We start from the raw sequence: 14,257 nt of genomic DNA on the forward strand, positions 1-14,257 counted from the left end.
ATACCAAGCAGCAAGAACCACATTTTTTTCCCCTCATCTCCTGCAGATTCTCTCTCTAAATTTGGCAGTATCATCTGGTGCATTCCATCTGGGTTCAGGGGTTATTTAAAACTCTCTTCAGGTTCCTGTTAACCAGCAGTGTCTCCCCACTTCATCCTCTGTGCATAAGGACTCAAGAGATGAGGAATTTCACTGCCTCTTGTGTTTTGGAAGAAAGCCCAGAGCGCTACCCCAGTTTCTCACAGACCTTGTTTAGTTTATTTGAAGTGAAGAAAGTGCAGCTAATCGGTATTTTAAAAACTTTTTGAGCTAGAAGTTAGAGGTGTGAGAAAGTATGTGCAGTGCTGCTGGTCCTGCTGCAGTGCTGCCTCCAGGCCAGGCCCTTGAGCCCCTGGGGGAAGTGCTGGAATGTTCTGTCCTTTACAAAAACCTCTCTGGAAAGCCAAAGGACAAAGCAAGTGATAAGTGCAGGAGTGATGTGGAGGGGAGCAGGAGTAGCAGTGAGCCCCTGGCTGCCCTGGTTGCCATTCCTGCTGTGGTGCCATCTTGCTGTCCCCCCCAGGGCCTGCTGGAGCTGTGTGTTTGCCATGGCACTTTTCGTGGAACACATCCTGTTGGGCATCCACTCCATCATGCCAGAATTTGAGGATTTAGTGAGAAAATACACTTTGCTTCTTGCTGAGGTGAGCAAAGCTGCCATTTCACCTTTTCCTTCTTGAGCTGACCATGGGAATTCTCATCTCAGGTGTTGCAGCTGAGTCACTGGGCCTTGTTCTTTCCCTCTGCAGTGTTTCCAGTACAATTCAGACATGAAGTCTTATCCAACCTTTTCTTTGGTGCTGACAGTGCTGCGCAAATGCAAGGATGAGGTCAGCAGCAGGCTGTACAGGTACTGACACTGGAGCAGGCTGCAGGGGCCAGCAGGGACATTGCCTGTGTTGCTAGCACACTTGTGGCAGTGCTGCATGGGGTGCAGTGAAAGCCAAGGGAAGAGCAATGACCCTGCTTGGTTCTGCACCCTGAGCTGAGCAGTGAGCCAGTTCTTGGTCTAGCTGCAGCTGGACGTCTTGTTCAAGGCTTTTGGGGAAGGCAGCACAGAAGCAGCTGTACTCATTGCTGTTTCTGGATTCCAGGCATGGTCTGGAGCTGTGTCCCATCTGCCTGCAAGAGCCAAAGGACCCCACCTGCCTGCCCTGCAACCACGTGTTCTGCCACAAGTGCATCAGCCTGTGGCTGGTGCCAGCACAGATGTACTGTCCCTACTGCAGGGTTGCTGTGGAGGATGTGGAGTTAACTGTCTCTGAGGAGCTCAGGTACTCCAGCTACCCTCTCCAGCGTGGGAGCGTTGGGTAGGGAGGCTTTGTGAGGAAATTCTCAACTCTGAGGTGGTCAACACAAGCAGAGTGGAGGGTGAACTTCATCCCTCTGAACTGGACAGATCCTGTCTGTTCTGTTGTTTGAAAAAAAGGGGAAAGCTGCCTTGGCCTCTGTAAAAACATGCAAATCATAGAATGGTTTGGGTTGGAAGGGACCTCAAGGATCATCTCATTGGGAAGGTTGAAAAGTATCTCCCTTGGGTGACTTTTGCCTGTGTGTGCTCGATTCCTCTGTGGTTTAAGAGGTTCTGTGTTTGCTTTTGCCCCTCCCAGAGCTGCCATAGCAAAGAAGGCCCTGTTCCAGCAGAGGTGCAATAATTTCTTCATTGACATGGTCACCACCATGTGCTTCAAGGACAACAAGCCCCCTGAGCCAAAGGTGATCCAGAGCCTCCTGGATCTGCTGTTTGCTCGCAGAGGAACAGTTTCGAAAGACCCAAGTGAGCTCCCTTCACCCTGACACTCAGTCGTATAGAGCTGGATCTGTCACCACCTTCTGTCAACTGCCAAACCTGTCCTTCCCTTGTCTCCACAGATGACCCTGCTGTCTACACAAAATTCCTGTCCCCATTTAATGATGAGGTGGATGAAACTCCCATCATCCGCTCTGTGATGCTGAAGCTGCTCCTGAAGTACAGGTGACCACATTCAGCTGAGGGAGGTTAAGCCAGGGCCAGGTTCAGCTCTGTTCCTCATCAAACCCATCCCATTGTTCTCCTCACCTCCCTGAGTTTCGTTGAATCTGAATCCCTTTGTATTAGTCGTGCAGCTTGGCTGGCTTGCATGGGGCTTGTGGTGCAGTGTGAGCAGCCTGTGCAAGGTTTACCTGGCTGTCCCTCACTAACCCTGTGCTGAGGATGGATGCCTGGGTTCTGCAAGGTCACTGAGTAGTTGCTGTCATCAAGGTCAGTAAAGCAAAACTCCTCATTCATGGAGATTTAATCAGGATTTAAACTGATCTTATGTCTGCTCCACAGACCTCCCCATTCCCACAGCCCTCCCAACCTCCCTGTGCAGGCAGGGCACAAAAGCCCTTTCTCAGGTGTGACCACCTCCTGAAGCAGATGCCTTTTTCCCTGGAAGTGCTCATTGAGCACTGGTGGTGATCAAAGCCTGGCTCATTCCCAAATGTCACCTGCAAAAAATTACAAGAGCTTTTCCATCTTGCAGCTGGATCCAGAGTGACCCCACCTGTAACACAGCCAGCTCTGGAAGCTCTGCTGTGATTTAGAGCAGGGGCAGTCCTGTCAGTATGGCAGCTGTGTCAGGGGGTCTCTCTCTCTCTCCTGTAGCTTCAATGAAGTGAAAGATTATGTGCAGCATTACCTGTCCCAAGTGGAGCACAGCAGGCTCCTAGAGGAAAATGATAAAAAAGAGCTCTACTTGCTTTTTGTCAACTGCTTGGAGGTAAGAGCTGGGCAAGTGACTTTGTAGTTAAAATCACCATTCGTGTTCTTGCTAAGGGACAGACAGGTAGAGTTTGGCATCCTGGAACATGGAATGTCTGTCATTCACAGTCTGCTCCTGACTCTAGCTCAGCTCCAAGCCTTGGGAGTGTAGGACAGCTGGGGCACATCCTAAAAATGGTGTTTGGTGACATGGCAGAGGTTTAGGATGAGGGGGCAATGGCAGTGGTTTGGAAGGGTGCAGGGATGGTTTGGAGGGTCAGGGATGGTTTGCTGTGCTTGTGGCAGGGTGGGCTGAAGAGTCAGGGTTGGTTTGCTGTTCTTGTGGCAGGGTGGGCTGGAGGGTTAGGGATGGTTTGGGGGCTCAGGGATGGTTTGCTGTGCTTGTGGCAGGCTGGGTGCCCTGGGGACACAGGGGTGGCTGGGTGAAGTTGCTCTGCCACTCACCAGTGTTCCGACCTCTCTATAGGATTCCATGTGTGAGAAGTTAGAGGACAGTGTGGGATGTGGGCATGGAAACAGTCTGCCCGAGGACAGAGCCTTTCCAGAGAACTACCTGCCAGCCAGCAGCAGCAGGGCTCCCCAGGAAGCCTCTGTGGAATACCTGCAGGCCGTGGCCGAGGTGCGCCTGTGCCTGAGCAGGGCTGCAGAGCTCATCTTCGACCTGCAGCAGCCCAAGAGTGAGTCTGATTGCTCTGCTGGAAATGCTGCATGCAGGGCAGGTGGGCTGGACACAGGCAGTGCCCAGTGCTCTGCTAGGACCTGTTTTGGTGCATGGCCAAGAAGGAGAGCAGCAACTCCCTTTTTTCCTTGGGGGTGTCAGTCAGTGTCTGTCCCCTGTACCATGTGTTAGAAGTGCTCTGTAAACTGGTAGAAAGGCTGTGCTGGTGACCCCAGTGTAGTTACATAGCAGTTAACACCTGTGGAAGGAGATTTATTTTATCCTCCTGTTGCTAACAATGAAATTTATTTAGAGCCCACTAAATTGAACCTTAAAGCATAAATGCTGCTTGAGACCCAGCACTGCTGTAAGGGTTATTGTTTTTTATGAATGAGACCTTTGCAGAGCTAGAAGGGATTAGGAGTTTATAATGATGAGTTTATATCTTCCGTGTCAAAGAAATTACTCATTGTCTGAAATCTGGCTGAGGATATGCTCCAGACAACACCCGAGGAAGGGAGGGCTCTGAAGTTCTTCTGTGTAATAACACAGTACTAATAAATGGACTTGGTGCTACAGCTGGGGCAGACAGAAAAGTTTTACAGGGTGGGATGTGCTTTTGCCTCTTTGTCTTAATCTCTTTTTTGCCCTCCAGGGCCAGAGCAGATGAAGGAGAAGCAGTCTTACCTAAAGAATGTGGAGAAGTTCTGCAGCCTTGCCAGGAACGACTGGCACCTTGTGTACCTGGTCAGGAGGATTGCCAGCCAGCACGGGATGGAATTTGCTCAGAAGTTGGTCACAGAGCCACAGTTCAGTTGGGTGTTCCCAGCAGAAATTCTGCAGCAGGTAGACAAGAGGCACCTCCTGGTGATGGTTCTGGTCTCCTCTTTGCCTTCACTTTGTGCTGCTTTGGGGTGTTCCTACTGTTGTGTGTCCCTTGGCATTGGGCCAGCGTGGCAGTGGTTGGGAGGTGGCTTGTCCTGGCTCTCGGATGAATGGAGTCTCTCCTGGCAGCACCATGCCTGCTGCTGCTGCTCTGGGGAGCCTGAAATGCCACAGTGCTTGGGAGGAAGAGGAGATTATGCCACCTCCAGCTGGGTGGTTGTCCCCAGTGCTGTGCATGGCTGTTCCCTTGGCAGGTCCAGCACAGCCAGTCCAACCACATCGACCAGTACCTGGTGTGTGGGGAGCGGTACCGGGCCCTGCGCGACGCCGTGGGACGAGCCATGATGGAGGGCACAGCCCAGGGGCTGCTCGAAGCTCAGGAGGTACAGCCCAGTGCTCCCTCAGACCCCTGCTGGGCCCTGTCCTCCCTCCAGGTCCCTGCTGGGTTTGCATGGCCCCAGCTCTGCTGTGTCCCTCTGGGCAGTGTCTGTTCCCAGCACCTGGGGGGCTGCTGCTGGAAGGTCACTGGGGCTTGTGCTCAAGCACGTTTTCTTTACTTTCCCACCTGCACATCCCATCACTGTAGCTGGGGCAGCTCTGGCCTGTTTCCAGCCACATCTTTGGTTCTTCCCAGGCCTCCAGCAGCTCCCCAGCTCTGAAATCTGCCTATCTGCTCCTGGCTATCTTCCGAGAGGTCACTGCTCTGTATGGGAATCCAAGCCTTCATCCCAAGAAGCAGGTAGGACATCCCAAGCAGCACACCCCCTTTGGCAGCTTGTGCCAAACCTGCTTCATGGGTAAGGAGGAAGGGAATCTGAATCAGTGGTGGAGGAGTTTCGGTTCCTGTGCCCCAGCCAGGGTGATGGCCCGGAGCTGAGCAGGCTGTGGAGGTTTTGGGAGCAGGGTAACCCAGTATGGGAAGCAACTGCCAGTGCTCTTTGGGTGGGGGCAGTATTCTGATGGCTTTAACTCCTTCCAATCTGTGCTTTCAGCAAACAAAGGTGATGACTGAATTCATCCAGCGCTCCCGAGTGCTGAATTCCCCCGAGCTGCAGCGCTTCGCAGTTGCCCTGGTGAAGAACACCCTGCCTGGGCTGGCTGTGGAGCCGCAGGGCCGCAGCCAGCAGAGAGCCCTGCTGGAGATGGCTGTGCACATGGCTGCTGTGCTGCTCTGTGGGCACAGCCCTGTCCTGCAGCCCCTCAGGAACCTGGCCTTCCAGCCACGCACCATGCAGGTGAGGGCACGGAGCTCACATGCACTCAGCTCATCCTTGGATCTTGCCTGTGTCTGCTGGATCCTCTTTCTCAACAGCTCCAACTCACTGGTTGAGCTGTGAAACACTGGGGGGAATTATTTCAGTGCTTTTGGGGTTAATTAGCACACTACCAGGCTCTGGCCTGGTATCTTTTCAAGGCACCTCTCCATCCTGAGCAGGATGAAGCTTTAAATATCTTTGCTGATATTTGGATGAGCAAGGCTGAGAGCAGCTGGCAGCTCCCACTGTGCTGACCTGCCTGCTCAGAGAGCTCTGGCTTCTTGGTCAGGGGGAGAGAGCTGCTGCTCTGCTATTTCTGGCTACCCAAGGTGGAAGGGAACGCGCTGGTATGCACCAGGGTGCATCAGCAATGCACTGCAGGATGTCTGGAGAGTGCACATGCAAGTCTTAACAATACTGACAGTTCTAAGAGTGGATTTTCAAAGGTGAATTTGAAAATCTGCATCTGCATCACCTGCTTGACCTCTGCTCTCAGATGTTTCTTGTTCCCCAGTGTGAACAGAGAACCAGTGAGTGACTGCTACAGGACAGAGCTGTTTCCCAGATCCATTTGTGACTGCTTTCCTCTTTCCCTCCTCAGCACTCCTTTCTGCCCACGATGCCCGAGGACATCATGGCTCAGGCAAGGACCTGGGAGGAAATACGTGATCTGCACTGGTATGGTGAGTGCTGCTGGCTGGCTGGGGAAGGAATTCCTTGAGTTTGGAGAGTGAAACTGTTCCAAATGTGAGGACAAACACACTCCTCAGTATAAGTTATCTGTTGTAAATCCAGATTTGTAGACAGTTTGTGTGGGTGATGCACCAAAGGACATCCAGTGCTGTTTAGTCTTCAGCCTGCAGCTGTCCACAGAGCATGAGAGGGCACAAAGGCAACATGAACCTGGTGTGAGAGGAGAACTCTGCCACCTTACTGGCCAGCTTTGTCTCTGCTTCCCACAGCTGGACCTTCCTGCAGCAGGGAATGGGGGGTGAGACCATTCCTGCCCTCAGCAGTAGAATCTGTCCAGCTTTGATTCCTTGTTTCTCAAGGAGAAGCAACACTGAAAAATTCCTTGGCTTCCTGCACGGGCCTGTCAGTCCTTTGGGCTTTGGGATAGTCAGGGCTTCTGATTAGATCTTGAATCATATTTCCTGCTCCAGGATGATGGTCCATAGGAAGGGGAATAACAGGGGCTGTATAAATCTGTCTGAGAATACTGTCCTGTTTGATTCTCTCTTCACAGAATGTGCCAATGGCCACCCCTGCACTGTGGGAGAGGTAAGAATTTGGGACTGGTGGGTATTTAAGCAGATAAAGTTTTCAACAACAAACTGTTTTATTTTATTTGCTGGTTTTAATGTTCTGATGCACAGAGTTCCACTTCTAAACTCAATATTATTGATCATTTTATCATTGTAATGTAAAATTTAGCATACCCCCAGCATTCATACCACAGATTGGGAAACATCAGGCAGAGGCCCAGTTTGTAGCAGGGTTTGAATTAACCATTTAGAGGTTGGATTTTTGTTTCATTCCCTTTCTCTGCTGGAGAAGCTGTTGCTCTGGAATTCAGTGTTCTCCTGTTGCTTTTCCCAGTGTGGGCGCCCCATGGAAAAGAGCCGCTGTCCTGAATGCCACGTCCCCATTGGAGGCAGAAACCACAAGCCCGTGGAGGGCTTCCGTCTGTCCAGGTGGGCTTTGCTGCATGGCCTTTGCAGAGCTAAATGATGTGGGACTTGCCTGTGGTGCCCTCAAAGGCCAGAGGTACCAACCACTTCATGCTGCTCTCTGGAAGTTGTAAGAAAGAGATGTCCAAGCAAGAGTAATCAGGCAGCAAAACCAAAGAAATTTGCTTTTCTGTGCACAAAACTGACTGGAAGCCTTCACTCCCCTGTGGCACTTTGAATTGGCAGCTTTTATGGTGTTCAAAGACATTATGGGTCAAAAAGGCATTGCTGGGTATCAGAGATGTCTTGTGTGGTTTTTGTCTAGGTAAAAAAAAAAACATATGCACTTTCCTACAGGAGTCATCAAGACAGAACTCAAACTGGCCACATCCTTGCAGATGTTGAGCACAGAAGGACACTGGGAATATCTGACAGGGGCATGTCCTCCACAGTCTTTGTGCTGCTCCGTTTGCTCACCCACCTGTCCATGCTGCTGGGAGCCTCCAGAGACCCTCAGGTATCTTCCAGAAATGCTTCTAAGTGATCACACAAAATGTAGGGGAACCTTTGTATGCTGCTGGTCCTTTTCATCGTAGTGCCAAGTGACCAGGGCAGTCTGTCAGGATGCAAGACCCAAATTCCCTTGGGTCTTTGGGGATTTTGGTTAATTCCTGCACTTCCATGCAGGCACATCCACCCAGGCCTGCCTTGATGGGCGCAGGTGGCAGGAATCCCACAGGTGGGGGTGCCTGGCAGGACAGAGCTCTGTGTGCTTTGTGCTTCCCTGGATGTTTTTGGCTGTGCTCAACTCTTGCCTTTGTTGTCTTTAGTCCCTGGGAAGGATGATCAAGCCAACAGTGAATGATGTGATGAGCTTCCTGAAGCAGCACATTCAGGAGGACTTGGCACAGCTGACCAGGAGTCTGGGGAAGAGTGTGGATGACACTATCAACATCCTGCACCTGGTGCTCAGCAGCTTCCTGCAGGCCCCCCAGCAGCAGCAAGGCCACCGTAAGAAAAGCCACCTGCCCTGTCACACCTGGGGCTGTGGTTGAAGAGCTGTGGCCATGCAGCCACCTTGCTGATAAACCCCTTCACCCCTAAACATGAGCAGCTGAGCTGAAGAGAAAAATAGAGAGTTTGAAGCTTATTTCTTACTGTAGGGAGGGAAGAATTTTCGTCTGCTTGCTTCTTTCAGTCAAGTACGTGAGGTTTGCAAGGTTTGGTGCAGTCGATAACTCTGAAAATGAATTATTGACAAAACAACTTCATGACAGATGGGCAGAGCTTGCAGCTCCTGAGCAGGGCTGCTTCCCAGCACAGCAGCTCGTTGTGCAGTCCCTATTCTGTGCTGCCTCTCAATGACTCCCAGAAGCTCTTTGGGAGAAGAGGGATGGCACAGTGGGGTTCATGGTAGGGTCTGGAGTCACTGTGGCACAGAGGCATTAATGTGTAAATAGCCCATATTTGGAGTGTGGAACAGCACCAGTCAGTATTCCAAGCTTCAGTCTGTCATTGGACATGGTCTGAGCTTGGACGATCTGTTCGGTATTTCTGGGGTTATGAAGGAGTTGTGTAAATGTCCCCATCATTCACATGAAGCTCCTGGAAACCTGGATCACTGTGTGATCTTTGGGTGTCCCTCTCCAGCTGGACCAAGATACTCAGTTAACTTCTAGCACCTGTGAATCTGTGCTTTCTTTTCACTAAAATATTGCAGATTTAAGAGGTGAAATATTCCTGTTGCAGGGCTGGTGCGGTTTGAGAGTCTGTCCACCAAGGAGGAGAGAAACAATTGGGAAGAAATTGTTGCAAACACAATTATTGTTCCTGAATTGGAGGTGAGAAATCTGCTATACAGAGTCAGTAGCTGAGCCGTTCAAAATCCACTGGAAATCTGATGTGTTGTAATATGTGTGCTACACTTTTCATCTGGCTGTTCCTAAAGCCAGCCCATTCATGGCACAGCTGCAGGTTAAGGATTAGCCATCTTTATTCTACCTGGGGAAATGGGAGCCTGAGACTGGAGTTGTTCTGGGATGAATTTGTATAGCTGGAAAAGTAGAAATGGCTTAGCTCTTTTGAAGGTATTTCACAGCATCTAATAACTTATTATTTTTTAAATGCAGGATTTGGATAAAAAGCTTCTGAAGTTAAACCAACGGATACAAGAGGATGAGAGAATCTTTTCCAACCCCATAGTGAAAATAGTGTATGGGGACCCAGCTGCATTCCTGTCCCGGCTGCCAGGGGACAGCCACATCCACCATTCCAAGATGTGGAGCTGCCGCAGGAAGGTTTCAGTGGAGAACCTGAGCCACGTTGTGCAGCAGAAGAATGCCAAGGACACCGTCCCTCTCCTCTGGAAGTTCCTGCAGAAGGTGGGGCTGGCACAGGGGTGAGAGCCTGGGATTGCCCAGGACTAAACCATGTTTGGATTATCTCAGTACTTGCTATGATCTTGAGAATAAACATGGAAGATATTGTTGTCTTTTAAACATTTAAGAAGCAATGCCATAAAAGTATTCCCAACTGGTTTGTCCGAGCATAGCCTTACCCACAGGTTCCCATTCCTCTTCCAGGAAAGTGAGCTGAGGCTGGTGAAATTCCTCCCAGAGATTCTGGCTCTGCAGAAAGATTTGGTGAGGCAATTCCAGAACACAGCAGAGATCAAAGACTGCTCCATTGGGGAATTCCTCAGGGAAACCCACTCAGGTGAGGAGACTCTGCCAAAGTTGTAATTAATGAAACAGAAAATGCTGGATTGTCTTGTGAAGGGGAAAACTCTCCTTTTCCTTTTAATTCTCACCAGAATGAACTGGAGACTTGAATAGGGTTGGAAAAGTTACCAGATGTCTTTAAAGGGAATTAGGTACAGGAGATTTTTTATGAGGGGTGGGAGCTCTGTGCAGTGCAGCAGTGGTTCTTTTGGCATTTTAAGCTCAGCCCTAGAACAGGGCTTGCCTAAAGAGCAATTACTAATGTTTTTAAGTACTTATGGGGAAGTACATAAAGGTCATGTGGAATTAGACCAAGGGCCAATCCATCCTTGTGGCCTGGGCCAGGAGCAGACAATAATGGAAAATAACAAACTGAGCAGATGACTCCATTTGATACCTTTAGAAAGGTGTTTGGCGTCTGTTTAGTCTCTTGAGCAGTTGGAGCAGTTGCCTGGAGTTCAGTGGTGTGCTCTGAAGATCCCTGCGTTGGAAAGTTTCACCAGGAAAAGGTGTTTGATGGATTTATCTTTCTGTTGTTTCTCAGGTGTGATGAGGGAGCTGTTAGAGAGGAGAGTGAATGTGTTTCTGTCTGTCTGGAACAAGCTGAGAAGCTCCCTGGACACCAATGGTGAGCAGCTTCTTTCCCAGCCCTGCTCCTCCACTGCTTCTTGTTCTGAATTCAGGTTCCTCCCATCACTGATGCTGAGGCATATCCTCAAAACTGGGCTTGGCCATTGAATTTTAAGAAGGGGAGAGATTTGTTTCCCTGTTGTAGTATTCTTACCTGAACTTGTCCCCTTTCGTGCTTGTCTCTAATCCTGAGCCCGTGGCTTTTCTCAGCTTTGTACCTCCTCCTGCCCTGGCTCAGCCTGGGCTGGCTCTGGGCCTCCTCAAACACTGCTGTCTGTATTTCAGGGGAAATCAAGCTGCCTAAAAGCTACTGTGATGCTGAGCTGAGCATGGACAACAGGCTGGAGGTGCTGCTGCCACGGCGGCAGGGGCTGGGGCTGTGCTCCACGGCACTGGCCAGTTACCTCATTGGGCTGCACAACGACTTCATATACTCTGTCACCAGAGACACCAAGGAGGATGACAGGTGTGCTGCTGCTCTGCTCCTTGGGCTCTGCTGCATCCCCTGCTCCCTCTCAGGCAGTTTTCCCTGCTCCACAGAGGCGTCTCTCTCTGAACACAGGCCCTTTACTCCCTGTAGGTACCTGGTCAGCCCCTCGGAAGTGGCCGACCTGCACCTGATCAGTTACGAGGTGGAGAGGGACCTGATCCCTCTGATCCTGTCCAACTGCCAGTACAGCATGGAGAAGGGAGGGGAGACCTTGCAGGACTTTGATCTGGAGAGGATCCAGCAGCAAGTGATCAGCAAGTTCCTGCAGGGGAAGCCACTCATCACGCTAACGGTAGGAGGGGCAGGACTGTGAAGCCAGGAGGGCACTGGGAGCAGCATTCCAGGCTTCACATCCATGGGTTTCTCTCCTGACAGGGAATCCCCACCCTGGTGTACAGACATGACAGGAACTATGAGCAGCTGTTCAGTGATGTCAAGAACAAGCTGGAGCAGGTGGGTTTCTGCACTGCAGGAAGCAGGGCAAGCATGAAATCCCTGCTTTTCCAAGGGTTTTCTGTGCCTTGCCTTGTCCATCCAAAGGCTTGTCTGCTGATTTCTCAGCATGCCTTGGGTACGCGCAAGCTGGCCTTGTGCTGTCAGTCAGGACTTACAAAGAGAAAGGGAGATAGTTCAGCACTTCAGTTTCCTAAATCTGGGCTTCTGTTGTCTTCCTTGACTTGAGCAATTGGAACAGAAAAAGGAATGGCTCTAAAACAATATTAATTGTGACTTTGTGGTTTTCAGAGTGCTCTGCCCAGTTCTGTGATGAACATGATCAGTGGGGAGCTGCAGTCCTACAGTGATGTGTGTGATGCTCTGTCCCTCACTGAGATTACCCTGGGCTTCCTGGCCATTGCTGGTGAGAATGCTGACATGCTGCTGACTGAGTACATTGAGCAAGTTCTGCAGATGGGGGATCAGACAAACCCTCATGTGCTGCAGGTGAGTCCTGAGGGCAAAGCTCAGATTCCTGTGGGGTAAAATCTGCCCTGGTTTATGCTAAATCCAGCCTGTGTGACAGAGCCCTCTCACTTTCCCACTGCCTATTGTGGTATCAAAAACTGGCTTACTCAGGGCAGATGGGGAAGGGCGAGAGGCAGATGAGGTCCACCCAGTCCAAGGGGCTGGATGAGCTCTGTGCTGAGCACTCCTGGGCAGGGCAGGCTGGGGACAGGCTCCAAGGACATCCCTCACATCCTTCTCTTCCAGGCCCTCAGACGGTGCCAGCTCAGGCACAGCATGGCCCTGTGGCAGCTCCTTTGTGCCCACAAATCTGAGCAGCTGCTACGCCTCGGCAGGGTATGGCATCCCCAGCACCTCTGTGTGACCTCCTTTGCTCTGCTCTGCTCTGCCTGCAGCTGTTCAAATGTGTCTTTGGGTTTTTTCTTCCCTCACTGCATTTTTAGGATCCTTTTGCAGATGTCAGTCCTGGCTACACAGAACAGCTCACCCCAGAGCTTGTCAAGCTCTTGCACACCTTCCTGGTCCACTCCAGGCTGGAAAACTTCCTGCAGGAGCTCCACGAAATGATCATCCTGAAGCTGAGAAGTGTCCAAGCTGTGGAAGAATTCAAACCCACGTGGAGGTAGGAATTACACACCCAAAGCCACCACAGTTGTTGTTTACTGAAGCTTCTCTGCCTCTGAGTATGCACACAGTGGGAACACTCCCTTGGCACATGCATGTCCTGGGGGACACAGCCCAGGCAGCAGCATTAGGAATATCCATACCCATTTCTGGCAAGTGTCACTTCCATCTCACACGGGCTCTCTTGGAGATACTGCTGGAACACTCCAGGAGCTGCTGTCCAGGGCACAAACACCAGCACTTCTGCAGGCACTTGGATAAAATAGTAACAGAATCACAAACGCATTAAGACTGGAAAAAATCTCCATGGTGCTCAAGGCCAGCCTTCAAGGATAGGCACACAGCTCTGCACAGGCACTGCTCAGCCCTAGAGCTCAGGTGTGCCCTGCAGCCTCCCCTTGCTGGCCTCTGTGGCTCCACCTGGCTGTTTAACCTTCCCACTACACACACACACCCCCCTGTTCAGTTGTGTATTGAGTATTTTGGGTGCTGCAGTGCACTCATATTGTGGCACTTGAGGTATGCTGTACCCCTGCTGTTAATGCCATTCTGCTCTGTCTTCCAGCCTGAAAGAATCACTCGTGCCTTACCTTGATGCCAAAGACTCTGAATTAGCTGCGGAGCTGGAAGACACATTCCCAGATGAGATTCTTCTGTCTCATGCTGCTGATACCTGGAAAGCAGCTGCTGTCTTCAAGAGGGAGCACAGGGACAGTTAGGACAGAACCCTGCCAGGGAATGCCACAACACCCATGTCAGGGCTTCTGGAACTCGGGGCATTTGTTTGGGGCTTGTTGGTTGTTCTGTGGGTTTGGGGTTGTTGTTTTTACACCTGATGTGAAGAGGAGAGTGGCTGTGGAGGAGGAGTGTGGGAATCTATAAAATCAGAGGGTTTTGGGAAAGCTGCAAAAGGCAGGCCTCAGAGACAGGAGAACTGTGATTAGAGCTAAGCAGTAGCCATAAAATGTCAGCAGAAAAATTACATGAAAAGTAAGGACAAATGGAACAATGGTCTGTGTATTAACGCTTGTCCACAAGAACTCCCTAAGCTGCAGAAAAGTATATCTAGCGAGATATTAGAAGGTTCTAAGCTTAATAATGGAGCTCTGTGCGCTATGTTTTAAGGCTTACAAACAGGTATTGTATTCTAAATAAGCAAGTGTTGTTTTAACCGGAGGTGCGTGTGCCTGTAGTGATTCGATGCTACTGTCAGCATGCTTTTGCTTTGTGCGATTGGTCAAAAAACTTAAAAAGTAAGTTGTAACATTAAGTTCTTGGTCTGCTGCCTGGGATGTGAGCTGATGGCATCTTCCCATTGCCATAACCATGTAATGAGACCAATGCTGGAAAATAAAACGGCTCAAGGCACGTTCCTAGCAGTCCTAGTTCGTGATTAGTACATAGACTCCGGCTGGTGATAGAGGAGGAGTGTGAAATAGCACAGTTCCAGAGCCACTGGAGGAGCATGAAGGACGTTTTTTACAAATCATGGTGCCCTCGTGCTGGGGTAGGGTTGATGTTTTCCAGCCTGCCTTTCTGCGCTGGCTGTAGAACCGGCTCCTGCCCAGCGCCCCCG

At 50.6% G+C, this 14,257-nt stretch overlaps 2 protein-coding genes across 2 annotated transcripts; both read left to right on the forward strand.

Annotated features, from left to right (window-relative positions):
* Positions 1–562: 562 nt before the first annotated feature.
* LOC121358021 (E3 ubiquitin-protein ligase RNF213-like) lies at positions 563–10,674 on the forward strand (the record flags this gene model as incomplete). Its single annotated transcript, XM_041475859.1, has 21 exons — positions 563–683; positions 789–889; positions 1,134–1,313; positions 1,650–1,816; positions 1,912–2,014; positions 2,669–2,783; positions 3,252–3,462; positions 4,099–4,289; positions 4,583–4,711; positions 4,963–5,067; positions 5,321–5,563; positions 6,186–6,267; positions 6,831–6,865; positions 7,184–7,278; positions 7,612–7,771; positions 8,085–8,265; positions 9,004–9,095; positions 9,384–9,635; positions 9,837–9,969; positions 10,519–10,602; positions 10,658–10,674. Coding segments are annotated over 21 exons (2,797 nt in total), but the record flags the coding sequence as incomplete, so codon positions are not given.
* A 220-nt stretch (positions 10,675–10,894) lies between these two features.
* LOC121358020 (E3 ubiquitin-protein ligase RNF213-like) lies at positions 10,895–14,057 on the forward strand. Its single transcript, XM_041475857.1, has 7 exons — positions 10,895–11,070; positions 11,185–11,386; positions 11,470–11,547; positions 11,839–12,036; positions 12,304–12,393; positions 12,501–12,679; positions 13,247–14,057. Exons 1-7 carry the CDS (start codon positions 10,934–10,936, stop codon positions 13,398–13,400), a joined length of 1,038 nt encoding a protein of 345 aa, XP_041331791.1. The 5' UTR covers positions 10,895–10,933; the 3' UTR covers positions 13,401–14,057.
* Positions 14,058–14,257: the final 200 nt, after the last annotated feature.

Source organism: Pyrgilauda ruficollis, unplaced genomic scaffold (assembly GCF_017590135.1).
Source record: "Pyrgilauda ruficollis isolate IOZ18807 unplaced genomic scaffold, ASM1759013v1 scaffold369, whole genome shotgun sequence".
Lineage (NCBI taxonomy): Eukaryota > Metazoa > Chordata > Aves > Passeriformes > Passeridae > Pyrgilauda > Pyrgilauda ruficollis.